Source organism: Spea bombifrons, chromosome 2 (genome assembly GCF_027358695.1).
Source record: "Spea bombifrons isolate aSpeBom1 chromosome 2, aSpeBom1.2.pri, whole genome shotgun sequence".
Lineage (NCBI taxonomy): Eukaryota > Metazoa > Chordata > Amphibia > Anura > Pelobatidae > Spea > Spea bombifrons.
In genome coordinates this window covers 19,739,775-19,767,357 of record NC_071088.1, presented here as the reverse complement: position 1 = coordinate 19,767,357, position 27,583 = coordinate 19,739,775, and the positions used below count along the sequence as shown (strand labels likewise).

At 39.5% G+C, this 27,583-nt stretch overlaps 2 protein-coding genes across 6 annotated transcripts in view; one reads left to right on the top strand and one right to left on the bottom strand.

The window, feature by feature from the left end:
• SSH2 (slingshot protein phosphatase 2) overlaps positions 1–8,626 on the top strand; it is a 95,941-nt gene extending 87,315 nt beyond the window's left edge. For all 5 annotated transcript variants that reach the window (XM_053457033.1, XM_053457032.1, XM_053457030.1 and 2 more), the window contains 5 exons: positions 1,346–1,392; positions 2,573–2,719; positions 3,168–3,368; positions 4,931–5,732; positions 5,991–8,626. In XM_053457033.1, coding sequence (XP_053313008.1) covers positions 1,346–1,392; positions 2,573–2,719; positions 3,168–3,368; positions 4,931–5,732; positions 5,991–7,997 — 3,204 coding nt within the window. In that variant the 3' untranslated portion in view covers positions 7,998–8,626. The remainder of the gene's footprint in view (positions 1–1,345; positions 1,393–2,572; positions 2,720–3,167; positions 3,369–4,930; positions 5,733–5,990) is intronic.
• A 3,550-nt stretch (positions 8,627–12,176) lies between these two features.
• On the bottom strand, positions 12,177–21,702 carry TMIGD1 (transmembrane and immunoglobulin domain containing 1). The gene is made up of 7 exons (XM_053456675.1): positions 21,658–21,702; positions 18,812–18,904; positions 17,685–17,963; positions 16,142–16,420; positions 15,426–15,532; positions 13,429–13,457; positions 12,177–12,839 (listed from the first exon to the last, which is right to left on the bottom strand). The coding sequence occupies exons 2-7, from the start codon at positions 18,864–18,866 to the stop codon at positions 12,827–12,829; spliced, it is 762 nt and encodes a 253-aa protein (XP_053312650.1). The 5' UTR covers positions 18,867–18,904; positions 21,658–21,702; the 3' UTR covers positions 12,177–12,826.
• Positions 21,703–27,583: the final 5,881 nt, after the last annotated feature.

Below are 27,583 nucleotides of genomic sequence, written 5' to 3'. Positions count from 1 at the left end.
GGGGGGACAAGTGGCGGGCTGTTGTGGGGGCAGCAGGCATTATTCCGAAAGCTAGAACTACAGGGGTGAGAGATCCCTCACTGCTTATGATCAAACAGTCCTAAACAGAATGAGGTCTCACTAATTTACACCCAAATTATGAGATTTCCTTAATGGGGGAAAAATGACACATTTCTGCCAAAACCAGATCACTGAGACTGATGTTGGGGTCTGGAATGTATGCTTTTTGTTCATTAATGGAAGCTGGCTGGCCTCCTAGCGTTGATCATGTGAGGAGAAAAGATAATGTTTTTTAATATTCATGATGTCACATAGTGTAGTAGATGCTGTCCAATGGAAACAAACCTTACGGCAATTCAAATGAAGCCATTCTAGTCCTACAAAACCCCTTTGTCTCTACACTTATCTGGGTGATTGAGACCGGGCCATTCTATTGTTTAGCCTGTACAGAGTTACATTAAGGAGATATATTTTACACACACACTTTGTATAACACTATAGTTTAGGACAGATTTGGTAAGGTGGTGCTTCTTGGCACAAGCACAGTATTCCTCCACTGGTTTTTTTTTTTTGTTTTTTTTTTGTAGTACCATGTTTTAAAAAAAAAATCTCATACATGTGCATATTAACCGTTCATATGCATTCTAGCTCATTTTAGCTAGTTATCTTAGCCCGGACTACCACATGACTTTAGGTGTATAGATGGAAGTTTTGTGCCAACCTTACTGTATGTGATTGCTATTAAACATTTTCGGCAAGTTTTGGGTTATTACTCTTGCAGCCGTTGCACAGTTAACAGGACTTGGCCATATGATCCCCAGAACGGCTACATATACCTGGTTTGACAAGTTGTTCCCCGCCCTGGGAAGGGCTTTTCACATGGGTTCAGTTACGGCGTGGGGAGTGAAATCATCTGTTTGCGTTCATGTCACAGTTGTGTGTATTACCCCAACCTGACAAAGCCTTTTGCTTGCAGTTAAACCCAAAGCTGTCAAACTGATGTTATCTGGAGATCTTAAACATCTCAGTTGCCGTCAGAGTTGTTCCTTCCCATACTCACACGTGCTGTTTTGCTATATTATGCTCAAAAAATGTTTCATTTCTAAAATACAATTTCAGCAATTAAAAAAAAGAGGCTGAATGTGAAACGTGAGTTTTAAAAATGAGTCAAAGTACTGCAAACAGCTTTGTAGCTCTCATCATTGTCTAAATGATGTAATTTGACCTTTTTTGGTGCCAAACAATGAAATTGTTCAGCGAGTTCTGTTTTATGTATTTTTGCTGACATTTAGGGAATTCATGTTTCTTTTTCTGTTGCTGCATTAATTATTTTCTTTTTTTCCAGGGTTCAGAGTGGAATGCTTCAAATCTTGAAGACTTGCAAAACAGGGGGTAAGAAAATACGTTATGAATTAAAACAAAGAAGCCTAGCATGAGTTCCAGAGATGTCAAACTGCAGTCTCTGCTTGTGTGTGTACATGGATTATTATTATTATTATTATTGTTTTATATAGCACCATCAAATTCTGTATTAGATGCATTAAAATGTTTATACGCGTTTGAAAGCGGTACAGTCTCAGGTGAACGGTTCATGTATGGTAGCTGAGAACGGCACTTGGTTGCTGCAGCTTCCATTGATGTCCATTTGGAGCACAAAAGAAACCGTCTGGGGGGGGGTGAATGAGTCCCTTTCTAACTCCATTAACCAGAGATTGTATGCACTGATTTACATGATGTAAAATCCACTAGAGTCCATGCAAAATAAATAAATATGCATGGAAAGTTAGAAAATAAACTTTGGAGACTATCTTCAGTTCTGAGAAACGGCCAAGTTATGGGAATAGTGTACGTTGTAGGTTATATAGTTAAAGGTTCTGTGTCTGTTTTGGGGTACTTTGATTACTTCTCCTGATAATCTAAGTATTGGCTGAAAACACCTGTATCTAAGTTAGATAGGAGTGAAATTGCTGCGTATGGAAAGTTATCTTTTGGAGTCATTCTGTCCAGGAATTAAGCCGTTTGCTTTTCCCGAGATGCCCTGCGGCGTCAGAATGGGTTTCTGGAGGTTTTGTTGTTTCACATTACAGTGGGTCCAGGAATAGTTTGTTTGTATTTTGATCTCAGAGCCCCGTGAGAGGATTGCCGCTGTGTCTTGTTAGGCCACAGACTGGTTTGGCAACAAAGATATTTTTAAAGCAATCCGTCTTGTTTATCTCGGCTTCTTGCCATTTAAAGGGGGAGAAAGACACTTTCCTTATTCCAGGGGCATCTGCCAGCCGCTTCTTAACCTTTTGCTGCCTGGCTACCATTTATTAGCCAATCATCAGTAGAGTTGCTACAGTTTTACTGATCTCACATCCCTTTGATGTGAATGAGTGGTTGTGGTTGGCCCCTTCATCAGATGGCTCTGCAGGGGTCAGTGACCTTTAACTTTTCACCTTTTGCTATCCCTTTTTCATGGCCAGGATTGCACATGAATCTTGCCAGGCATGACATTTTTCTAAAAACATTAGACTTGAGTCAAACCGGCTCTTCCACTCTCATTAATCTGTCCTATTTTTGTTTTGAACAGGGTTAGGTACATCTTGAATGTGACGCGTGAAATTGATAACTTCTTCCCAGGAGTCTTTGAGTATCACAATATACGAGTGTATGATGAGGAAGAAACGGACCTTCTAGCGTTTTGGAATGACACCTACAAGTTCATCTCTAAGGCAAAGTAAGTGGACATATACCCATCATACAGCGCTGTATAAACCAATCGATCAGTGCATGCAGGCCAGATACAGTCCTTTGCTGATTCTCATGCAAGTGAATAAATAGCATATGACACCCACCTTGTGATTGTGTGTAATATATACAGCCTACTCCATGAGTGCTAACTTACATCTGTCTGTTGAACACCCCTTTAGTTCTGTCACTGTGCTATGTATTTAAATGTCTAAGACCAACATCATTGCGGAAGGAGGGCTGGCATGTTCCAATCTCCATGGCTAGCCCAGTCCACATTATATTGGCCAGAATTTTTAAATACACTCAAGCACAAAACACGTTAGCATAGGAATACCGATAACCGCTAGCCTTTTTGGTGAAAATTGGGCCAAACAGACGCTATTCTCACTGTTTTGGTTTTCTTGTTAATGATTATCGTCTTTGTTTTCAAACAGAAAGCACGGTGCTAAATGCCTTGTGCACTGCAAAATGGGGGTCAGCCGATCGGCTTCCACTGTGATTGCGTACGCCATGAAAGAATATGGTTGGAACCTGGACAGAGCTTTTGATTATGTGAAGGAGAGACGTACTGTTACCAAACCCAACCCCAGTTTCATGAGGCAGCTTGAGGAATATCAAGGCATTCTGCTCGCCAGGTGAGTCCCTTCTCTGCACTGCGAGCGGCCCTGTTTCTCGCGGGTTCTGTAGCACCGCATGTTGCCGAAGGTTATGGGATTTATGGTGAAACTGCTGAAGACCTGTTGCCTACTTTTGAGTAATTTCCGCATTGGCAAGCTTGGCAATCCCCCCTGCACTGCTTTAAATATCTCGGAGTATATGGAAGACCCTTATGGATTGTATACATTCTTTTTGGTTTTTGGTTGTGATCTGTTGGCAGATAAAGCGAGCCTCGCACGAGCCATCTTATGTTTTTTGCATGGATTTGCTCCAGATATTTTTAATAATTCTGGGTAGTGGGCATAGTGTTTCTGGTCTCCTCGCTTTTCCATGAGTTTTAGACTTTTTTTTTTTTTTTTTTTTAGACATAGGGAAGAATGATGTAGTCCTTTTTTCACATTCTCTCCCCTGATTTGAGAAAAGCAAGGGTGTTTTAAAACTCTTGAACTTTCTGATGACAGAATATATATGTGCATTCAGCCTTATATTAGGCGGCATTAGGGGAATAAATAATGCAATTAGTCCCGCTATAGCCCCATAGGCTCCTGTTTTTCCCTACAGATTTGCCCCGGGTAACACGTGTCTGCCTAAAACCGAGGAAGGGGATACCTATGGTGAGGCATGCTTTGGTTTGTTTAGACCTGAATTGTACCTGCTGTATCACGTTCAAATAAAATTCACCCTATTAACTTCGTAACCACCACTAACAAAAATATGGTTTTTTGAGATAGATATATATAAAGAACCTGTAGTTGTAATTTATTTACTAGAGCCATTACAGACCGTGATCCTACAAGAGTTTCAGATTAACCTGTAGTGAACCCCAACACCATATGTTTGAGTATTGTGTTTAGGTGGCTCTGCTTTAGAACACCATATCAGAAGACATGTCTCGTAATTTCCCTTTTCTAACCCGTTTTATTAAGCTCTCTGCTGGTTGTAGTGTTGCTCCCTCTGCTGTTGGAATGCGAGAAGCCCAAAAGAAATGCATTTGGATAGAATATCTATTTACTATAGGATTTCTGACACCTACAAGGTGCATCGTGTACCCCAGCGAGTCTCTTTCCTGGAAACTTAGTACCTAGATGTATGACATACAGAACAGATGGCCTTGATCATCTGTATTTAATCATGTGATGGTTGCTTTTTTTAGCCCGTTGTCCATGGAAAAGCAACATGTCATCTTCACCATGCAGCTGGGAACGTAGACCATTTACCTGTCTGGAAAGGCCATTCTATTCCCTTAATATCTTTATTAGAACTTCCGTCACATCATTAACATTCCTTTTTTTTTTAAACCTGAAGCTTTTCGAAAGTATGTGCGCTTGATTACAAATTGTGTTGACTTGTGAACAGTATTGCCAGCGCTAGAATCGCCTGTTTAATTTCCATATTTGACTTGTAGTACTTGCATTATCGAGCATGTGCGCATATGTTTTCCTTTTATCTGGTGATAATATGCTGTATAAAGATCTTTGTCTAAAGACAAAGTAAGAAGAATATCTTAATGATACATTTTATTTTATTTTTATCCCTGCAGCAAGCAGAGACACAACAAGTTGTGGCGTTCTCACTCCGAAAGCGACCTGTCAGACCATCATGAACCCATTGGGAAAACTGGAATGGAAGTGAATAAAAAGGACATCACATCTTCAGCAGAGCAGCTCTCTGACATGCATCATTCCTTTTCTCAGACTGAAAACCAGAATGTTGATTTCCCAGCTAACAGCACTTTGTGTAATAAATCCCGAGCACGTTATGAGTTTACGCCCTGTGACTTCCACGCTGGACAAATAGAGGACATCTTAAATCTCAACACCATGAATGGATGCCCTGCACGCTGCTGCTCTGAGGAATCCCAGTTTCTTGACAATTGCAGAACCGAAATCACGCTAAATGATTTGACGCAGCATGCGGAGTCCTATAATGACCCACCTGAAATCCCTGAACTGACTCTAGAGGACATGGAGAAAGATGCATTGAAGAATGAGGTAAACTGCCATCTTTTGCCCATGGAAGAACTTGAAGCAGATCTGAGAGACTTACCAGAGTCCCCTGACCAAATATTCCTAACTTCACAGTCTGAGGATATGAGTGCAGACAGGATTGATTTCCTTAGCGCACTGGAAAAGTTTGTGGAACTATCTCAGGAGAATCGGTCCCGCGCATGCTGCGCCACCCGGGTGGACGAGCAAACAACCAGCGTCAAGAATGGTGTCTTAAAAGGTTCCTGGCCCGAGACATCCTTAAACGAAAGCCCAGAAGACAACACAAGGCTGAGTTCTGATGGAAATACACCACAAGGCTCCGAAGAGTCCTCTACTGATGAGGATCAGCTGAAGGTAAGAGTTCATCGTATGTTCCATGGAAAGCAGACTGTAATTTGACTTTATTTTGTAAATAAAAGGCGCTAATTTTACATTAAAATGGCAAATCTACGTATGTTGGTTAATCGTTACAATAATACGATATTCTACTATTATGAAAGTTTCCACTTTAAGATAAACTCGTTTAACAAAAAAAAAGTAGTTGAACGTCTTTGAGCTATAGAGTTTGTTTAAATGTTGGACCTTAAATATTTTGTTTCTTTTCATCTTCAGGAGGTTTCTGGACAGACAGACCAAGATAACATTCTGAAACCACACACTGAAAATGCAATATCTGTGAAGGAGATTATTACAGAGCTTGAGTCGTTTAACCAGGGAGTAGGTCAGTGCCAACAGAAATCAGACAATCTGCCCAGCCAAGCACAAACACCAAAGAGAAACACAATCCACGAGCTGCCAGTCGAATCTGCCTGTGATCTGGAATCAAACTTTAAACAGGAACAGAGCGAGGGGCGCCCAGCGCAACACGACAAGTCAAAAGACCCAAAATGTCCAAGCCGGGAACGTAAGCAGACTTGCCAGGAAAGTTGTGAAATATATGATGCGAGTGAGCATCAAGAACTCTCAGGCCCAGCACCCAAGTGGTGTTCCGGCTCTGTCCGGAGAGCCACAATGGAGTTCGAGGAACGCTTAAGACAGGAACAGGAACAGCAACACGTCGTGTCCGTGCCAACGAGGAAGAACTCAAAAAATGATTCGGTTTGCGATGCTGCTCCAAAGGGAAAGCTTGAAGAAACTTCATTTGACGCCATACATGGAGATCATGAAAGGGAAAGGAAGGTCAAAATAAAAATCTCTGAGTCGGAGACCACGGAACCTCAAAGAGCTGAGCCATCCACAGATTTATTATCCAATCGATTGCCTGACATGCATTCTGTGCAATTCAAAAACGAGTACCCCTTTTCAGAAGTTTCACTAAAAACAAAAGAGATTGCAAAAGAAGATGGGACGCTCCCGCTTGAATCCCCGGAAAAAAGTGAGCCAACGCAACTTCCAAAGAGCCCAGAAATGGAGTGCAACAAGGGTGCTAGATCTTCAGATGACAATGACAATGATATTAACACTCGCGAAGCTAACTGTGGACAGGAGATTCTAGCAAATAAAACTTGTAATCTTTATGCAGAAACATCTTTAGATGTTTGCTCAAATGTGTTAGACCACTCTTCTGCACATGTGGAGAATATTTCTTTGTCCAGTAGCTTTCATCTGGGATTACCAGTTATGTCCTCTTCAAATGGGAGTCCTTGCGAAGATGACATCAGTATCACGAACACAGGAAAAAATACTCTTCCAGATCCAGATACATGTTTGATCAGCCCCCATTACCAGGGTACTCCGTGCTCTTTCACCTTAGAGGGGGTCACTGAAGAATGCTCCAATATAGATGAGGATCTAGGTGATATGTTGAATTGCACAGTCCATTATCGTAACGATGGGTATGAGGAACTTGGTGAATTACACAGGGAAACTGACAGTGCCTTGTCTCAGCTCAGTAGTGAAGACCTCAGCTTAATTAACAAGCTTACAGAAAATATACGAGAGTTACAAGAAGTTCTAGATGTTTCATTTGGCCTTCCCCATAGCGCAAGTAGTGACAGCATCAAAGACATGAGTAACAACCCTGGGGTTGTTAAGCAGAGAGCTAAAGAAATAGAGGCACGAATTCGGCAAGCAGGTCTTACCACTCCGTCCCAGATGAAACGCTCTGCCTCTCTTGCAAAGCTAGGCTGTTTGGAACTTTCTAAAGACGATTTGTCTGAGAGGGAATCCGTTTCATCTGATCTCCAAACTTATCCTGACCTGCTTCAGTCCTCCCTTCATATTGTGCCAGGAAACTTTCACGTGACTTCGGAGATCAAATCGGAAGACCCACCAGAAAAACTCTGTATCATCTCTATACAAGCTTCTTCGGAACCAGAGCCAACTAAACATTTTGTTGAACAGATAAAAACTGAAGAGCGTGTAGCGCAAAGCAAACCGGTGGAAAAGCCTCTTGTGCAGTATGCCAAAGAGTTTGGTTCAGCTCAGCAGGGTTTATCTTCTAGTACTGAATTAACAGCCTCACAGGAACACCTTCCCCAACCTGTGCTACTAGATGCCTCCACGCCGCTGGTCACAGTGTCCCCCAGGCATGAACATGGTAGAACTCATCCCTTGAGGAGGCTTAAAAAGACCAGTGAGAAGAAGAGGACAACCAATCCACTGTACAACACCATGTGATCTTTTGGACTTGTTATGCATTGTTCTTACAAAGGGGCAGGTGTAATATGAGAGGAACGTGCACTTTATTGGTTAATTTTTATATATTTTGACATTGTTTTACTGTTCCTGATGCATGTAAGGTATGGGTTCCCCTTTTCTCCTCCTTCCCTTTGTACGTGACTCCTGATTGCACACGTCGGTGTACATATATATAAATATATAAATACATGTTCTTGTTTTTAATCTTCGAAAACCTCAAATTTGTTTTTAAAAAAGACGTTTTAGTAAAAGAAGGTGGCTGACTCTAGTTTGTCCTACTCTGAGTGGCAGTTTCAATGCTGTGGGGGCCCAGCACACCTTCGGATGCAATGCGTCTCAGGGGTCTCCCCCAAAACTGCTCCGCACTGCCAAAAGGCAGACTGTTCCCTGATCTATACAGCAACTGTGAAAGCAAAATGTTTAACACCTCTCGGAGGTTTAGCAGTCAGTTTGCTGGTGCTGCGGTGTCCTGCAGTCGCCATTTCTGTTGTACATAACGTTTTTATTTTTACAGCTTTAAGTTATTTTAGAGTTCCTCATATACCTGTTTTTAAGAGTCTTTATTTTGATAGTGTTTATATCCCTGGATCGACTAGAAGTTTCTGCATTCTGAACCGAATGCCTTTAAAAAAAAGAAGGAAAAAAAAAGAAAAGAAAGAGGGGGTCAACAGTTCATCGGGGCATTAAGTTGAAGAGGGTTCAATCTAGGTCGACTTAAGACTGTTGATTTTCTTTTGTAAGACTTACCACAGCTTTTTGCACATTTGGTATGGCATGACCTTCAATGACATGTCATTCAAAGCTAGATGAGGCAGCTTTCACAGAAAATATGCTTCTAATGCATTTTCACCCATTTATTGGCATGGCCAGTCATATGCAAAGTCAGGGTGTCTCCGCATGGTATCATATCACCAGGATGGGTAGAAGAAGGCCGCTCGTGTAAATTGTCATGGGCTTAGTAGGGGCCGTGTTGGGCAGCCTTACTTATTTTTGACTGATCTGGTCACCTTTGTGCAGTTACAAAAAATACTTAATGACGAGACCATGTATAAATGGAGTACAAATCATCATGGAAGCCCAATCGCGTACGTCTGGGGCTGTCTTGGTAGTCTGCTTGGATAATCATTGCCTTGCTAGGTCCCTTTAGCAGTATCAGCATGTACAGGGTTAACATGGAATATTTAATAAAACCTGCGAGTCTGTATGGATGTGCACCTTTAAGTACATTTTGTGGGTCAGTCCTTCCATTACTTGAATACTACTGTGGACCTTCAGAGTTTATGGCCATACTAATCGTTTGCCTTGCTTTTTTAAATCCCCATCTCTCTCTGCTCCATACGCCTTTACTATTCACTGTTAACGTTCATCTTCATACCCTTTCTCTTAGTGACAGACTAGAAGCGCATTGCATCTGGTACACACTCCTGGCACTTAAAGGGTTTTAAACCAGTGGTTCTCAGTGCTGCCTACTTTTTTTTATTAATTAACACAATATAAATGTTACATAGTGTGTGAGTTCTATTCTCCAAGAAGTTTGTCCTTCCTGGAACGGTGTTCTGTCTTATAAACTGTGTGACTTACATGTATATATTACTCTTTTTAAAGCAAGACTCCTTGCAAACTGGAACGACCCCTTCAGTTTAATGTTCTAGAAACCCACATTTCCTTGAAGCAGTTGATTGATTTTTATTTTTTAATTTGCTGCTAATTTCACTGTGCAAAAAGACCTTTTAAAAAATTTCAGGATAAAGAAAATTCCGCCAATCTGAACAATCCCGTCCTAACTTCTTAGTGTTGTACAGTCCCAGCTCCTGGCTACGTCAGCCTGATGGTTTGTTACACTTTGCTCACCCTTTCACATCTAACCCGGGATTAGAATAATGATGTACAATTAAACATCACCATTAACCCTTAATGCTACAGGCTGCCTCTTCCCTAGGTAACTGGATACCAAGACATTACCCAAAAATGTACACATTCTACATATTTAACAGATACATACGCATGGTTGGCCCATGCAGTGAATCGGTTCTGCATTAAATGACTACCCATAAATGAGTATAAATAAAGGGTGAATAACTGATGTAGAGCACCAAAATATTCAATTTGTGCATTCCGCAATAATAAACTATTTTAACCATTTTTGGTTAAGTAGCCTGATCTTTACCATATACTTACTATTCTAAAGTCAAGGATTTTCTGTGTTAGAGGCAGCTTCCAATGCAGTAAGAGTTAATAGGTGGTGTTTAATAAACTGGCAATTGGAAGCAGTTCATTTTAGGTACTGCCACGTTTTCTGCAGTTAAAGGGGAGAGATCTTGTTAACCGTCTCGTTGACGAACAGAATAATTGTGCACAAGTCACCTGTTCATTAGTATTAGCATACACCACAGACACTCGTAGCCACTTAGTCTTGACATGTTTTGTAAAATGGAAAACCCACAAAGTTGTTGTTTTTTTTTTTTGTTTGTTTTTTTAAGGGCATTTTTTGTATAAATGTTGTTCTTTGGTCTTCTACAAAAATACTGTGGTTGAGGAAATTTATTGTTTACATTGTGAATATTAAACATGAACGAGTAAAAATATAAATGTGGTTTTGTTCTTTGTTCTGTCCCATCAGCAGCATAAAAAATGTCCAATTGATTGTGACGCTTTTGAGTCAAAATTTAGATTGCAAACACAATACAGTTCACAAAACTAGGACTTTACAGGCGAGTTGAACATTTCTGCCTTCATGCTATCACTGTATTACAAGTGGCAAACCCCTGTAAGAGTCTTCTGCAAAAAATGGCCAATGTATTATACATTGTGAAGGACCAACATGGACCTTGCTGAAGAAGCTCTTCATCAGTAACCTGTAACATCTGCCATACTGATACATATGCCACTTTAGAAACAGATTCCTGAGAAAACATGGTTTTCATTACAGCTAAACCTCCAGATTTCAAGTTATAGAATGTGGATTAATCTCTTGTCCTATAGTTTCTCCTCTTTTGAAATCTTTCTGCCATACGCTGAAGCCCTTTATTCTTCTCCAGAATATCTATCTGCTACTGTAAAAGATTGAGTCGTAACCTTGTCAAGGTCTTGCCACCACCACCACTTGACTGGGGTTGCCACCTTTCTTGCAATAAAAAATACTGGCCATGCTAATTTGCATAATTATATATGCATGACATCACAGAAACAATGTGCACCTACCCCCCCAAATATTTCCTGTCACAGAAGCGTAATGTGCACCTAGCTTCCCTTCCCCCCCAATATTTCCTGTCACAGAAACATAATGTGCACCTAGCTTCCCTTCCCCCCCCAATATTTCCTGTCACAGAAACATAATGTGCACCTACCTTCCCTCCCCCCCAATATTTCCTGTCACAGAAAAATAATGTGCACCTACCTTCCCCCCCCCCAATATTTCCTGCCACAGAAGCATAATGTGCACCTACCTTCCCTTCCCAATATTTCCTGTCACAGAAACATAATGTGCACCTACCTTCCCTCCCCTCCAATATTTCCTGTCACAGAAACATAATGTGCACCTAGCTTCCCTTCCCCCCCAATATTTCCTGTCACAGAAACATAATGTGCACCTACCTTCCCTCCCCCCCAATATTTCCTGTCACAGAAAAATAATGTGCACCTACCTTCCCCCCCCCCCAATATTTCCTGCCACAGAAGCATAATGTGCACCTACCTTCCCTTCCCAATATTTCCTGTCACAGAAACATAATGTGCACCTAGCACATTTAGAGGCCCCGTATTAATAGGCTGTATATAATTTGTGTAAATGAGAAGCACATTACAGCTGAACTCAACCCTGCAGAAATGTTAAAACAGCCATTGGGTATGAAAAAGAAAAAAAAAAACCTTGCCAAGAAGGGGTTAATGTCTCTAGGCCACTGATCATTGACCAGTCTTGCTGATCATCAGCCAGTGACCTAGTCTGGAGGGTGCGTATTATACTCAAGTACTTCTTTTAAAGCTATACCTGTGTATTATACACAGGTGCGTTTTATACCTGAGATTTTATGGTATACGAGTAGAGTTAGAAGTTGTTGATATTGATATTAAGTCCATCGGAAGACCATCTAGTTATGTCAGCTGTAATCAAGAGCCAAGCTAGTGTTATGAGCATCAGAAATAAAGCAAAGTAATGCGTTGTAAAAGTTTCCACCTGATTTCTTTTATTGGGTACTATACAGGGATTAAAGGATCTGCGTCTTTATGCACAATAAAATAACGATCAAAGTCCACTCGGCATAAAATTTACATTGGCACATTTTGTACAAATAACCGTTATGCTCTTTAGGGTTTCAAGCCTCACTGAGGTTGGATAGAGATGTACAATATGTTTAAGGGAGAATGCAAGAAAAAAAAAACCTTTTCATATGGCATCTATAACAGTTCTATATGCAAAACTGGTGTTTATAGATTAAAATAAGATTGTATACGAACGAAATAGCCGTCTTTCCTGTTTCTTCTCTCGCCTGGCCTTAAGTTAGGTGCTTAGGTCAGGTGGATTTAGTAAGTTGGGATACTATGATTTAATAGTTCCACCACCTTTCAAGAGGTAAAATAGTCAAACTAAATATCTCAATTTAATTATACAGATTGCAGAACAAAAAGCATCTTAGAAATTAATTTAGTTTTGTTAAAAGCTTCTAGTGACCGTTTCCCTTTAAGCTCATATTATAAAGCGTATATAAAAACGGTCTTCTGTATCTACACACAATGTGCTTTGTTAATGGAGAAATGGCAATAAATGTATTGTGAACATCCACCAAATCCACTCGTCAACTGGACGCACACTATTCCGTTTGCCTAGGAAAGAAGTCAACGTAAATAACTTATTTTTAACATTGCTGTTAAATTTACTTTTTCAGAAATCTGCACATTGATTGTTCTATTATTAATAATAAGTCTAGTATTAATGGATGTTATAAGAAGTTTTTTTTTTTAGAACATAAATAATTTTTCGATCCAAAGTAACAATAGAATTGAAAAGGTATGTAAAGATCAAGGGTTTGCAGTAGGTGGTATAGGTCAGTGCAATAAAAATCCTTTGTTACAATTGTTAACTAGCAAAGGCATCTTTTTTTAAATAACTAGCGTGAATAGTTCCTTACCCCATAAAGCCTCCCCCCCCAGTACCCCAGGCAGGGCTGTAAATCCCTATAAATCAATCACATAGCTATAACTTGATTTAATAGTCCTGTCGGAGGACATTTTTTTTGTTATAGGCCATCATAACTGATGTAATAAAGCCAAGATGGAAATGATTGCATTTAACCAAAAGCCCACATGAAAGCAGCAGGGTTCCCCTGTATTTCTCGGATTTCGCCCAGGTAATTACAGTGAGTTTTGTGGTACGGAATACGCTGATCTATGGAAATGGGAAGTGAATACTTACTGAAAAGACCTCTCGCGAGTTTTCATGCACTGAAAAAATAAAGCTTCTAATCAGTCGAGGTTTACCTGAAGGTTACAATTTACAAACACACCTAATGTTATAAATCATGAGCGGTGCTGAGCAGCTTTGGATTTTACATTCCGGTGATCGGTGATGCTTAACCATTTTTTTTTTTTTCTGGTGGCCACATTAGCAAATAATATGTGCGTATGGTACTGTGTTATTATAACCACATTTATTCTGACTACTACACATGTTTTGTAGGATCTCCATGTACAGCAAACAGCTCAAAGGCCTATTATAGGGACCGTCCAGCAATCATTCACATAGTGGCTCCTTTAAATAATATTTGTTTACGCTTGCAAATCCACAAATCCCTCGCTATAGATTGTCTGTTTGGCCAAACTTATATTCTGCTGGCCACCACCGGTCAGCTTCTGAGTTCTGGGGAAGGGCAGGTTGAAGAATGCAGACTTCCTTTTTTTTTTAATCAGTATTCAGTTTTTACGTCTTGTATGATCACAATTTACTTAAATATATCCAATTTAAGAAACCTCCAGAGCAAATAACCTTAACTGTGGCATTGGTGTTACCCAAAGCACTTGCAGCCAACTGTCCAATGTGCCTCTTCAAGCTAAATCAAGGCAGATGCAAGTAAATGGATAGACATGTTTTGTTCTCAAAAGTTCAGTCTTCTTGGATGTTATTCACAAAACATTATGAAGGGCCAACCTCAGTGAGCTTCTATATATAACTATATCAACTATATTGTCTTTTTCTTACCAGGCATTATGAATCCGCTGTGAACTAGACATTCAAGTTGGGTTACCAAATGGCACTTTTAACCGGGTGCACAGGCTATGTTCCACAGGGCGCTAGAGATTTTAAAAGCAGATCTGCGATTTATATTTTCTACAAGCTTCCCTGTAAAAGGAGGCATCTCATCTTTTGTACACTAACCCCAAAATTGCCACCAAGTTAATGTTTATAGAACATCACCACTCAATGCTGTCAAAGTCTACCTACTGTCAGCCTTCACGGGGCTTGTAAAAAGTCACACCTTCCACATTCCGCACTGTATACAGGAACAGCTGAGGCTCCAACCTTGTTTTAGGTTTTAAACTTTGCACTTGTATGTTTTGGTTTGTCAATAAGAGTATGTACAGTGGGTGCGCAGACACTTTTTGTTATTGTATTGTGATTATTCTTGGGAGCTTGTCTAAAATTGTACACCGCTATGGAATTTGATGGCTCTATATAAAACAATAAATAATAATAATAAAATGTATTTGTATGCTGTAGCATTAAAATTACTCTTCAATGGATCTAAGGGGCCAAACTCTAAAAAGCAGCACCAGATCATTATGCCTCCACCCAACTTTACAGCAGGCACTATGCATTCCGGTGGATAGCTTTCTCCTGGCATCTGACAAATCCAGATTCAACCATCAGACTTCCAGATACTGAAGCGTGACCCATCACACCAGAGAACGTGTTTCCACTGCTCCAGTGGTGGTCACCTTTAGACCAGTCCAGCTGGCACGTGGCATTGTGAACATAGTCTTGTTTGCAGGTGTTTGGCCATGGAAAACCCATTTCATGAAAAAAGACAGTGTTTATTGTGATGTTGCTTCCCAAGGCAGCTTGAGCTCTGTAGTTAGTGATGCTACAGACGGCAGGCGATTTGTACGCTCAGCAGACCCCTTCTGTGAGTGTGCATGGTCTACCGTTTTGTGGCTGAGATGTTGTTACTCTTAGATGCTTGCACGCTGGACCAGGGCAGAAATGTCATGAACTGACTTGTGGCAAAGGTGGCATCCTTTGACCGTGTTTAAAGTCACTGAGCTTCTCAGTAGGACCCATTCTACTGCCACTGTTTGTCTACGGAGATGGCTGCCTATGTGCTTGCACCAAGTAAGCTCTGAGTAGATGAAGCTACTGTTTGCACAGTTAGTATTTTACCACTTAAAGATTTTATTTGCAGAACCAATACTTACATGTTTCAGTATTTTCTCTCTCCGTGCAAACATTCCAAAAAGGATGATAAGGGCTCCCACCACCACCGCAGCTGCAATCGCTTCTATTGGGAGCACGTCCTTCCTATCTGGATTAGAGGGAGAATGCCTCATTTTTCAAATAATAGATAGACAGAATAAAACAGCCACATTTAAGAGTTCTATTAAGCAATGGCTGAATTGTGCAGAGAATGTTAGGTCCCCAAGTAGCATAGTTTAGGCTTCTGCTTTTGGTATTGTAATAGTGGTTTATGCACTATAGTCATGAATACCTTATTATACAAAGCATAGGCAGAGGTTTTCTCGGTGCATCTCTATAACTCCCTCATATGATTAGAATCAGAGCAAAAAAAACAGTTTGATTGTCATCTCCATTGTTATTAGACTATGCATTTGCATTAGAAAATGAAATCTAAAGCTAGTATATTAAATTGAAATTCTTTGAACTGATTTGCATTCAGGGGTAGGAAACACCTGACAATTGGTTGTGGACGTTGAATCCAGAAGCAGACACATTGTTTGTAGAAGGCCTATACCAGTCATTTGTGGCTATGGTATCCTTATGAGATTGGCCACAACAAGCCATGTTTCTGCCCAGCCCTGTATTGTACCCAACAGTTATTAGTTAACCACTTGTCTCAGGGAAACAACTCACTAGTTGGACTGCTACTGGTTACCAATCCCTGTTTCCAACTTACCTTCTACCACCAGAATAAAATCTCTAGTAACTTCCTCCATGCTAGTGCGGGCCAGGCAGGTGTATATCCCGCCATCACTCTTATCCGCATTGCTAATGCTGAGCTTCAGGGAGTCACTGGTCAGGTACTGTGTGTAGCGGGATTTCACCATGGGGATAATATTTCCATTTTTCCTCCAGAACATGTCAGCCAGAGGATTGGCATAGAAATTACAAGTCAATTCTGCTGTCTTCCCCACTTCCACAGTCACATTGTCATCTCCACTCAGCATAGGAGAAACTGCAAAAGTATGGGGGAGAATTGTGTAAATAAGCTACAGAGGTCACAGCTGCAAGAACCCAAGCAGCACTTGCACCGATATGCCATAGTTTGTATGCCAAAAAGTGTTACAATGTATACAAAAAATATTTTCCATTGGGACTTTTATATTTTAATCACCTACCCAACAGGCACCTTCTCAGGAACAACACTTTATCTGATAAATCAAATGATGAAACACAAATGAAACACCTTTATAATATCCCCTTAAGGACAATGGGCAGTCCCTAAACCCATTGAAAACAATGCATTTTGAGCCCGTACATGTACAGGCTTTGTCATTAAGGGGATATACCGTATTTGCTCGATTATAAGACGAGGTTTTTTTCAGAGCAAATGCTCTGAAAAATACCCCTCGTCTTCTAATCGGGGTCGTCTTCTAATCAGACCTCAAATAGAGGTCTGATTAGGAGACTAAGATCCAGGTCCCCCACATCGAGCAAATACGGTACGTTCTGCTACAGATTACGTATAAACCAACCAATATTGCAGAAATGAACATTAGGAAGAGAAAGATGAACCAAGACGTATCTAATACATGGTAAGAGTGCTTTGTTCCTTTGTGTGATCTTCTAGTTACGATCTGAGTATGAGTAGAAGTATTTTTATTAGTCAAGACCGCATGTTGACGTATGAGTACAACCTTTAGTTAATCATTATAGCTGCAAGTTAAAGTGCTCAGTATGAACACCCCTTGGTGTGGTCTTGCAACTTAAGAAAATATTAATCAAGGACACCGTGGCGCTAGAATTGTTATAATTCTAAGATGTACAGGAGCACTTAATACTGACACCATTGTGTGGAATATGTAACAAATAACCAATACACGTGCAAATAGTGATGAAAACATGGAAGGGATTGAGCTATTGAGATGTCGGGAATTTGCCTTAATAAAGCACCCAGCATTAAATGTAAATTATATGATAATATATAGTATGGGGTCTTTGTGAATTGCTGCAGGGTTTGATCCTAGAGACAGAAAGCCAGGCTGTATCTACACCACAGTATTATATTGGTAGTCCTTAGCTTCTATGATGTCCCACCAACCAAAAGCATACTCCTCATCATAGATTGTATTTTTAACCAGAGACCTACACGTCTCTACAAAAACATTCTCCCACATGGACGAGCTTCGTACACACCTGCTGGTCTCCCCAACTCTTCTACAATTTCATGAACACAGAAAAATAACTAGAGAAAGCGTTTAGGAAGGGACTCAACTCACATTTGATGTCCAACACTGCTGTCACTTTGATTGTGTTGTTACTCTGTAACAGACATGTAAATTTGACTCCATCGTCTTTATGTGTTGCTGGAGAAATGCAGACGTAGCTGGAGTTCACACTGTTTTCAGGTTTGATGTCCACCTGACTCTTCTCGCGATACCAGATCAGAGTTTCGTTCCCAATATTGTTGAATACTTCACAGTGCAGGGAAATTGTGTTATTGACATTAGTGGTCAACTTAAAATTGTTGGTGTTTTTATTGATCGACACACCAACAGCTATGAAAAAAACATTTAAACAAAGTCAGCGGTCATTCATTTCTCCAAATATTGCCGGTTGTATATACCTAAGGTGTCTCTCGTTTGCCTCTAGAACACCCCTGACTGGTTTTGACCAGAGCTGCAGAGATGAATATTGTATTGTGGTTAGTTATCACATTAACCCCTTAAGGACAATGGGTGGTCCCTAAACCCATTGAAAACAATGCATTTTGAGCCCGTACATGTACGGTCTTTGTCATTAAGGGGTTAAGATTCAAATTGGACATGTCCACCATAACGTACCACAATGGCTTGCAGGCCTACTTTCTCTATGAGCTGGGACAAATTACCTTTGGGCTTGTGTCCCCAGCTCTTAAAGTTAAACATTTGTTCTTCATCTATATTACTATTGTTATTATTGACAGTGAAATCTCAAGGTTTTAGAGGACCGCCCTGGGAATAAAGATTTCCTCTTACATATTAAGGGCTGGAGCCACAAAATTACAGAAGCATGGCTGGATATTTATATAGAATTGCACGCCACACTTTAATGTCAGCACCCCCTGTCCAGTTCCTCCATTAGCCCTCTGGAAAAGCAGGTCTAATGGTCTGCGTACTATCAGTATTATTAGTTTGGGTTTATATAGCACCATCATATACCACAGCTGAGAACAATGGGTAAACACTGAATAAGCATTGGACCCATCAAAAACACTACTATAGTCATAAGGTTTTTAAATGAATTAATGAGCTATAATGTGTTTCTATTACTATGTGTTGGCTGTTTTTATTGTTATTCTTTGGTAAACAGTATCAACATTTTATTTTCCCTTTATCGGGCAATTTTGGCTTTTTCTGGTGCATACCTGAGATTTCATGAGCCAAACACAGAAGCACAAACAGGTGGATAAAGTACTTCATTCTTAAATGTCTGCGTAGCCTGAGAAAGAAAAGAAAAGCTAAAGAAAGATGAATTACATTTACCACAGTATGTAGGCTTAAAGGTAAACCCCCACAGTACTTTATATATTTTACTCATTGTCTTATGGTTGTAAGGAATAATAGTTATTGCAAAAAAGTCTCATAGGTAGTAACGTTATCATTTATTTATGTTTTCTCAGGTGTACTCAGCTACCCACGATTGTGAAGCTAATTTTCACAACCTAGAAGCCTTTTGAAGACTAAAACATGGCACTGTGTTAATATATCTCGGTACTGTTATATTTATATATACTATTTTATAGTATCAATATTTATTCTTCAAATAGGGCCAAATGCCCCCACGCAAGCCACGCATTGTGGCAAAAATAGCAAAACGAATCTTAGTTTGCAGCAGTACTCTGACTTCACGTATCTGATGAGCTCGAGCTCTTACTGTCCTAAAAGATCTGAAGTCCAGCTAGGAAAACTGAGGAAACCGGGACTAAGGGACCTCCAGCAAAACCTCATGTAGATGTTCCTAGTATAATGCTTCAAGTACCAAAAATTACTGCTAAAAGGGTGATCTTCTGTCCCTAGTTGTGAGACAGGTAGGCCAAGTTGGTCCAGATCAGAATATACCATTGCTTACGTATAAACCTTCATTTGGAACTACTTTTCGGGGGCAGGGCTGGCCCGACAATGGAGCCGAGTGGGGCAACCGCTCCACGCACTTTGCCGCCCCAAGCCATTTTTTTTTTGTTTAAATCTTTTTATTAGCAGTGGTCACCAAGCAAAAACATATGACATAAAATTCAATGGCCGCACAGTCAATAAACAGGGACAGCCCAAGCCATTTTTTTTTTTTAAAGCGAAAGAGAGAAAGGGGCGCCGAGTGGTTTTCGCTTACCAAGCTGTCAGTACCCGCTCGGCGCCCCTCTCTCTCTCCTCTGCGGCGAGTCTCCCTGTTCAGTCTCGGTGCCGGCTTGTAATGCTGAGTGCTGGAAGATTACCTCATTTCCGGCGCTCAGCATTACAAGCCGGCACCGAGACCGAACAGGGAGACTCGCCGCAGGACTGCTGAAAGGTAAGTACAAGGGGGGGAGGGGTAAGGGTAGATAATGGGGGGAGGGCGGCAGGGACGGAGGGAGAGAAAGGGTAGATAAGGGGGGGGCGGCATTTTGCCTTGGGCCAGTCCTGTTCAGGGGGAAAAATTATATAAGTATCGTTATTTTGCAGATATTAATAATAATATGTAACTCAGTTCTAAGATTTATATTAACAGACATTAGATTTTAAACTAAGTCTGGATTAAGCAGTTATGCCACGTTAGACATATCGCTGTACCATCATCTAATGATAAAAATGTTTAAATAATTATCAATGCACGAATAGAGTGCACCATTTAACACTTTGCTCCAGAACTGCCTTGAATAATATAACTAACAGTTACCATAGGAATTATTGAAAGACATGTAAGAACATTTCCGTTAAATCGATGTTCTAAATCTCATATAATGTTTCTTTTGATCACAGGATTAGAAACGTGGTGCAAAAGAAATCCAAAAAGTTAATCAGGCCAACCGATAAAACATTGTCTCGTGCATTGCCTGGAACTATTAAGTTCAGTACATATAGTGTCGTTAAGAAAAACCCAAAACAGAGGGTTACACCAATTGTTTCAAATTGGAAATGGTAATTGGAGAATACAAAATAAGAAGTAGATTCTACGTATTTACCAGGATTCAAGGTACTCCTGTAATAGAAAAAAAATCACTTAATTGGGTAAAAAAATGATACCTTTATTTGCGTAGCCGTAGAGGATGGTGATTTTGACTTAATTTTTCTGGCTGCTGAGGCATAGTTAAACATGAAGTTAAACATAATGCATGAAGGAGAGACCTCTGTGTCCTGAAAGCTTGTGTTATATATATATGTTTCTCTTAGCCCTTAAGGCTGGAATTTTTTATGCACTTTCATGATACTTTTTTGATTTCTGTCTATTCAGCTGATTTATATTACTGTTTTTTAATTACTATCCTTTCCCCTCTACATTTTTACCAAACTTGCCATACTTTTATAATTCAGCATTCTAAAATAAAGTACACATTTACGTCTCTTTGTTTATGAGACTTACTTCAATAATGATAAATTCTATCTATTTTTTTTATCTATCTACCTAATAACTATGCACATATATCAATCCATCGGGAGTGATTAGCCATTATTAATCGGTTTCATGGGAATTAGCTAATTGACTTGATCCGATCAACCGTTTTATAATCTGTATATAGCTTCTTGGACTGTAAAGCTGGATAACTATCAATAGGACAAACTATTTTAATTATTTTAACCAACTATTCTATTTGCATTATAATATCATTAACATTCACTCATTTCTATATTTAGATTGTATTAGCTCTTCCATAAATGTCATTCTTAGTCCAGTGGAAGCATAAAAAAAAAAAAAAGCAGACGTACTGCTCTCTCAAGCTCTTTACCTTATAACCGTCAGGCAGTATCTCTGCACAACAAATGGATAGATTATAAAAAAAAATCATCAAAACTTTGGGTTCAGCATACTCTGCTAGAGATCATTTTTGGGTAAAAAATTAGAAGTTACGTATGTTATCCCTCTATAAATTACACATCTCCTTTATAGGTGTACTGTGTGATAAAATGTTAAATACGATATCCAAAATATATAACTCAAGGAAAGTTTGATCTCTTAATGCTAGCCTTTCAGAAGCCCATTAAGTGTATCGATCAGACATGCAATAAGATGGAGTCTTACCCGTACTGATGGCTCTGATGTTCTTATCATTAGCTATCCCCAAGAAATGAGTATGGTGTGTGTGTGTCAAAAGCTATTCTTATTCACGTTAAATTCTTTATGGATGTCGGGTTCAATGCCTGAGAAGTTACAGGTCAAGGTCTATCGAGTTTTATGGATTCTGAGTAAATATAAAACTACTCTCAAAAGAAAATCCATCTGCATTGTTAAGTGGAGGAAAACCTGTTTTCAGGGTTTTTAACGGTCTTGGGTGAGGCCCTTAGCTCACTGAGATTTATATTTTCACTCTGTCAAAACATATCTATGTTGTTCACCTCTGTATTTTGTCATTGAGCACCGTCTTACGAGATATTACAGCATGATTTTCTCACTGACTTCACAATGAGGCAGTAGGCAAGTTATCAAGTAGTCATTATATTATGTCTAAAGAGAGAAAATATCATCAACGTACCCAGTAAGTAGTAGTACCGACTTCACAAGCCCCACTGGTTCTGTAAAATAGTATTTGCTGATAAACCATTTTCCCATGGTTAAGAAATATACCATTAATATCTGTTTTCAGTTTAATCTATTCTTAGACTATAGAAATTAATGTCAAACCTGGTGCTTGAAAACATTAGTATTGTCATTAATTAACGTGAATGGCTCTAGGCTTTAAATGGCCCTAGACAAAGAAGGATTTTAGGGGGCCTATCTTAAATACAACTGATTACAATTAATAAATACACATTAAACAAAGGAATAACATGTATAATCACAAGTATGTTAGTGAACAAGATAAACTATAGTGATAGAAATTGACAAATCTGCCCCCCCATCCCACATGCTCTGAAGGAGCGTTTATTTTATACCCCCATGAGCTGCAACGTTCTTCTTCTTCTTGTTCACTGGATTTGGATGATTATCCCTCCCCATTTCTCCCATTGCTTTACATTATCTGCCTGTAAGTAAGTATAGGAAGTTAATTAATATGCTAGACTTCAATTTAATTACTATTAACTACATCGATCGAGAAACAAAATGATGTTAAAGTAAAGTGTGACGTAGTAGTTCCTTTGGAAGTTATAAACCACTTTGGCTATAGTAGACCCTATGAAGGAAAGCGGGAAATTAGCATTTGAATGGTTTATCGAAACCTTCACAAAATTGTTGAGACAAATGAAGGTAAAGTATATGGTACATTTTACTGTTATCACCAAATTATATAATAAAACTACTCATCATTATACAACTATATTATATTCATCTATCACCTATTACATTGGAAAAAGTGAGGCAATTGTATTGCGAAATACCGAGCAGTCATAAAAATTATGTTTTTTGTGTACAAATTAATTTGACTGTAATAAATATATGCTGTAAAGCAGCCATGCCTCTACGCGGCAGAAGGAAACGTCAAGACCACTTCTTGTGACTTTGCTTCCCCTGCCTGAGTAAGCCCTCGATAATGCATAGTTAATGTAGGGGCATCTCTTGAACATCTATTTATGTTCAACGCTCCTGTAAACTCCTGCTTCAGAGAATACATTCCAGAGGACTACCTGTAAGATCAATTCTGAAGGTCTAGATTGTGGTTAACAAGGCTAACGTGTCAAGAAAAAAATCCTATTCTCAGTCTGGACAATGTAAAGGCATCCGAGCAGGTAACACGGCCACACGGATGCTGCCAGCAAGCATGCGTACATCATTTGGTGGCTGCTATTGTTAGGGGCCTTACTCCTTCAATGGAGGACCAACACCGGTCTGGATGCTTTCTGTGCTGGTGTATGCAGTGATATTTGGTGACTGTTTGTTTTACAGGACAAGATAGTTAAATTATGAAAGTTTTGGATAGCTTTAATGAGCGTTTTTCTTGGCTGGACACCCCCACCCACAGGTAGATTATTGTATTTATCATTTCATTTTTTTAATGTTCTCTTTGTGTTGTCGATTCATATGTTGTTTTGCCGCTTGTACCGTATAAGAAATCCATATTGCAAATTTTGTGCTATAGGTATTATATATTGTTTTTGTTTCAAACTGATCCATATAGATTACCAGCAATTGAACGCTTCTTTATTATAGATTATAATAATCCCACAGATTGATCTTGTGTTTTCTCTAGACTCAGCAATGCAAGATAGAACACCAAGCCTGGGAATGATGAACACAAATGTGAAGCCTAATAACACATAATATACATCGTATCCCACGTCTTCCTGCACTCGCTGATCAGGTGAAGGCGCAGCCAGCATTATCCACGGCTGTGACTGACGAGGTGAAAGTGCTGCCAGCATTACCTATAATGAGTCATAAACATGTAGTAGTCATAGTCGAGTCATCGTCGCTGTTTGACATCATACTCCAGGGTGTAACAAAGTGCATTCTTTATCGAGTATTTGTAAGCTTTACCGCTAGAGGGGGCTATTAGATTATTATTCTTTGCTCATTTGGCAAAAAAAAAGATTGTAAAAAATCATTCAATATTACACTTTTAAATCGAATCACAAATTTAAATTGGACATCCATTAAAATATATATATATATATATATATATATATATATATAAAAGCATCTGTGCCCTTAAACTGCAGCTGTACTTCCTGTTGTTTCTGCAAATTTAAGAACTTTCTACCATTCTTATATACTTTCGGAATTTTTTTAGAGCCTCTGGATTCTCTCTAAAATATAAAAACCTGTGTATGTGGGGTTTTGTGTTTTTCCCCTCTAATGTGAATATATTATTTATACTAGATGATGATCTATTTTACATATCAAAACGTGGTTTCAAAAAAACCCTCCTATATGTCCATTTACAAAATTATCAATAACATATTTTCTTAATATCGGATCACCTTTGAAAAAAAGGTATTTGCACCATTCCATAACCAAGACATTTGGCCTTATATAGTACTATTTAACTATTGGTGTGCCACTCGTTATATTCTTTTATATATATATATATATATATATATATATATATATATGTATATATATATATATTAACCCCTTAAGGACAACATTCTGATACAGAAGGAGAAGAAGGCTGCTCTCTTGTAAGCTTACACTCTATGAGGAGGTTCATGTAGTGAGACAAGATAGCAACCAAAAATTTCCTGTAATAAAAAAACCCTTCTCCTTAAGCGGTTAATATAAGACAGAAGCATTCATCTGTGTAGCTTATTACACTGTCATCAGTTTTCAACACTTTTCCGCTCAGAAAAAGGTGCCAATATATGATGTGAGAAAATATTCACAGAGTCATTTTATTTGCCTTTTCAAATTCTGTATGCGACCGATATTTTTCATCGTAGATCTTTCATTTTACAGCAATTCCTGGGTTATTCTCAGATATACGGCTCAAGGTGTAATATACGCTGTGCTGTGTAATCATATGGAAAACTTTGTATCTAACGTCACCGTGGCAACTTTGCGTTTCAGTTGCAAATTTCTTAGGTATCCCAAAACACTTTTGGCTGTCATGACGAAATATGAAAAACAAGAAATACAAGACTGTAGAAATAGACATTTTAGTTTCTAAATTTTTTATTGTATATTAAGTGATTAATATGGAATAATAATTCTAAATAACTTTTTAAATGATAATGTATATGGTTTTTTTCCTTCTTTTTTCTTTTTGGGACTGTAGTTTGGAACGGACACCCTGAATGATGCAAATACTTGGGAGCTTTCTAAATAAAATGACCCGAGACTAAGAAATATTAACCTTTTAATAGCCCACTGTGAAGAAGTAGTGACTCATCAGATGTGTTACCCAAACGGCTCTAAAACCGGTCATCATGGAAACCTTGACTTATTATTTAAAGGCACGAGCAGGAATATCAACCACACCATACTGGTAGATTAAGCACCAACTGGGAGTCTTAGGTAAGATCACAGCAGAGTATAACACTAAGGAGTCAGCTCCAGACTGCGTGACGCTGAGAATCTGCCCTTTCACCCTGAGATTGGGGCAAAAAACATAAGACTCGGGGTGAAACTCTGAGTATTCCCCGGTATGCTGGTGCAGCTCTCACATATGCAGTATTCCTTTTATATATTCATTTGAGGAATGCCATTAATCCAGTAATCATGCAATTCAAGTATTTGGGGCAGGTGGAAAAACCTGTTATGGTGACATTTAATAAGACAACAGGAATTATTCTTCAGGCAGTATTTTATTCTTTAGAAAAACATATAGAATTTTTTCTGAGAAAGCGCACAAAAGAAACAATGACACTTAACTGTTTTTTTTTCAGGTTTGCTGGTCCACATAACAGACAGAGCAGCATAACGATAATTTATGGGTTTGGGAGCATGAATTTGGAAAAATGCTGTCCTGGCATGGTCCGTCGTATAACACCAGTGATTTCCTGATCCATGATGTTCGGGAGGAGAAAAAAGCATGGAATTAATGCTGGTGAGGATTAACTATGTAGGGACGTGGTTCAATAAGCCTTAAAGAGGACAAGTCACTTCTACAGCTTAGTACATTATATAAACCTGCGTAATTACACTTACAGATTCAAATGCACATTGGTAACCCACTTTAAAGTAGCAGCCATCTCTCCTCACCAAGCATGCCGAGTCCATAGTATGCTACATACTTTCCTCCACAGACGTAGGGTCTGGGAAGAATGAGAGACCACCTGGATGATTTGGAAAAAAAAAACAGGGAATGGGGGAATTATGAAGGAAGGTGCGAGAATACTGGCGATGTGGCCTGTGACCTCTTGCTCCCTTAAGCACATGCGAGCTATAATCACCACCAGGACGGTAAGCAACTAAAACCTCCAGGGGCCAAGGCAGTATATATGGTGAGCACGGGCGCAGGGTCGTTGGGTGAGCCGAAGCAGAGGACGCAGAGGACACACTCAGTGCACCAGAATAACTTTTTATAACTACCCCCCCAATAACTTTGATCATCCCCAACAAAAGAGATGGTGGAGTAGAATAACTGACTAATGTGGCATGCCAATGAAATGGACAGAGGAAAGCATCCCTGCAAAGTGTGTCACGAAGTTGGGGTGTATTCACTAAAGCAGCAATTTGCAGCAGAGTTGAAAGCTTTCATTCCCTCACTTTATTATTTGAAGGATGAACCCTAGTAAGGTTCTTGTGTAATAGGAGTTTGGTTGCCCCTGTATAATGCATACTCACCAACATTTCCCTCCTGGATTCTGGGAGAAAGAAGGCAGGGCCCAATGGGCGCAGAGTCACACACTCTGGATGACCCTGCATTGAGCACTAGGCAATCCAGACAGGTACTGGGTAGTTTGGAGCTCATTTGTAAGCGTTTAAGCTGTGTGTGTCTTGACATGCACAGTTAACACGTAATGCTGTTGGTGCTGTGCATAGGCAGTATTTTTATGCCAGGACAGACCCGAATTTGAAGGGACAGCCCCCCCCAAAAAAAACACAGGCTGTCTCAGGGAATTCAGGACTGTTGGCAGCTATGTATAAAATGTATTGTTAAATCAATGAGATTTCTTGGAACTCTCACTTACGATTCCATAAGTGTATGGAGTCGGCAGTGTGTGTGTATATGTTATGGTGTAAGAATGAGCGTGTGTCAGTTTATGGTGTTAGAGTGTCATGGGGTGAGCCTTGGGTTAGCGGCGTCCGATATTCAGCGAGACTGAAATAATGTGTATATATGTGTAAGTGTGTGGTTTTACACGCTGTAGATACCTCTGCAGACTGCCTATGATACAGGTGATGCTGTTTTATATAAGAAGGGAAGCCATAAGCACACAAGTAAGATGGAAAGAAGCTGGATAACTACAGATGGGGTTATTTTATCTAGCTTCATTCTAACATGCACAATATTTCTACAATACTTATCAAATAATATGTACCATCACATACATACAAAATGGAATTGCTGAAAGAAATGGGTAGATGTTGGGGAACTGCATGTCAGGTCATTATTCACTATTAGGTTTTA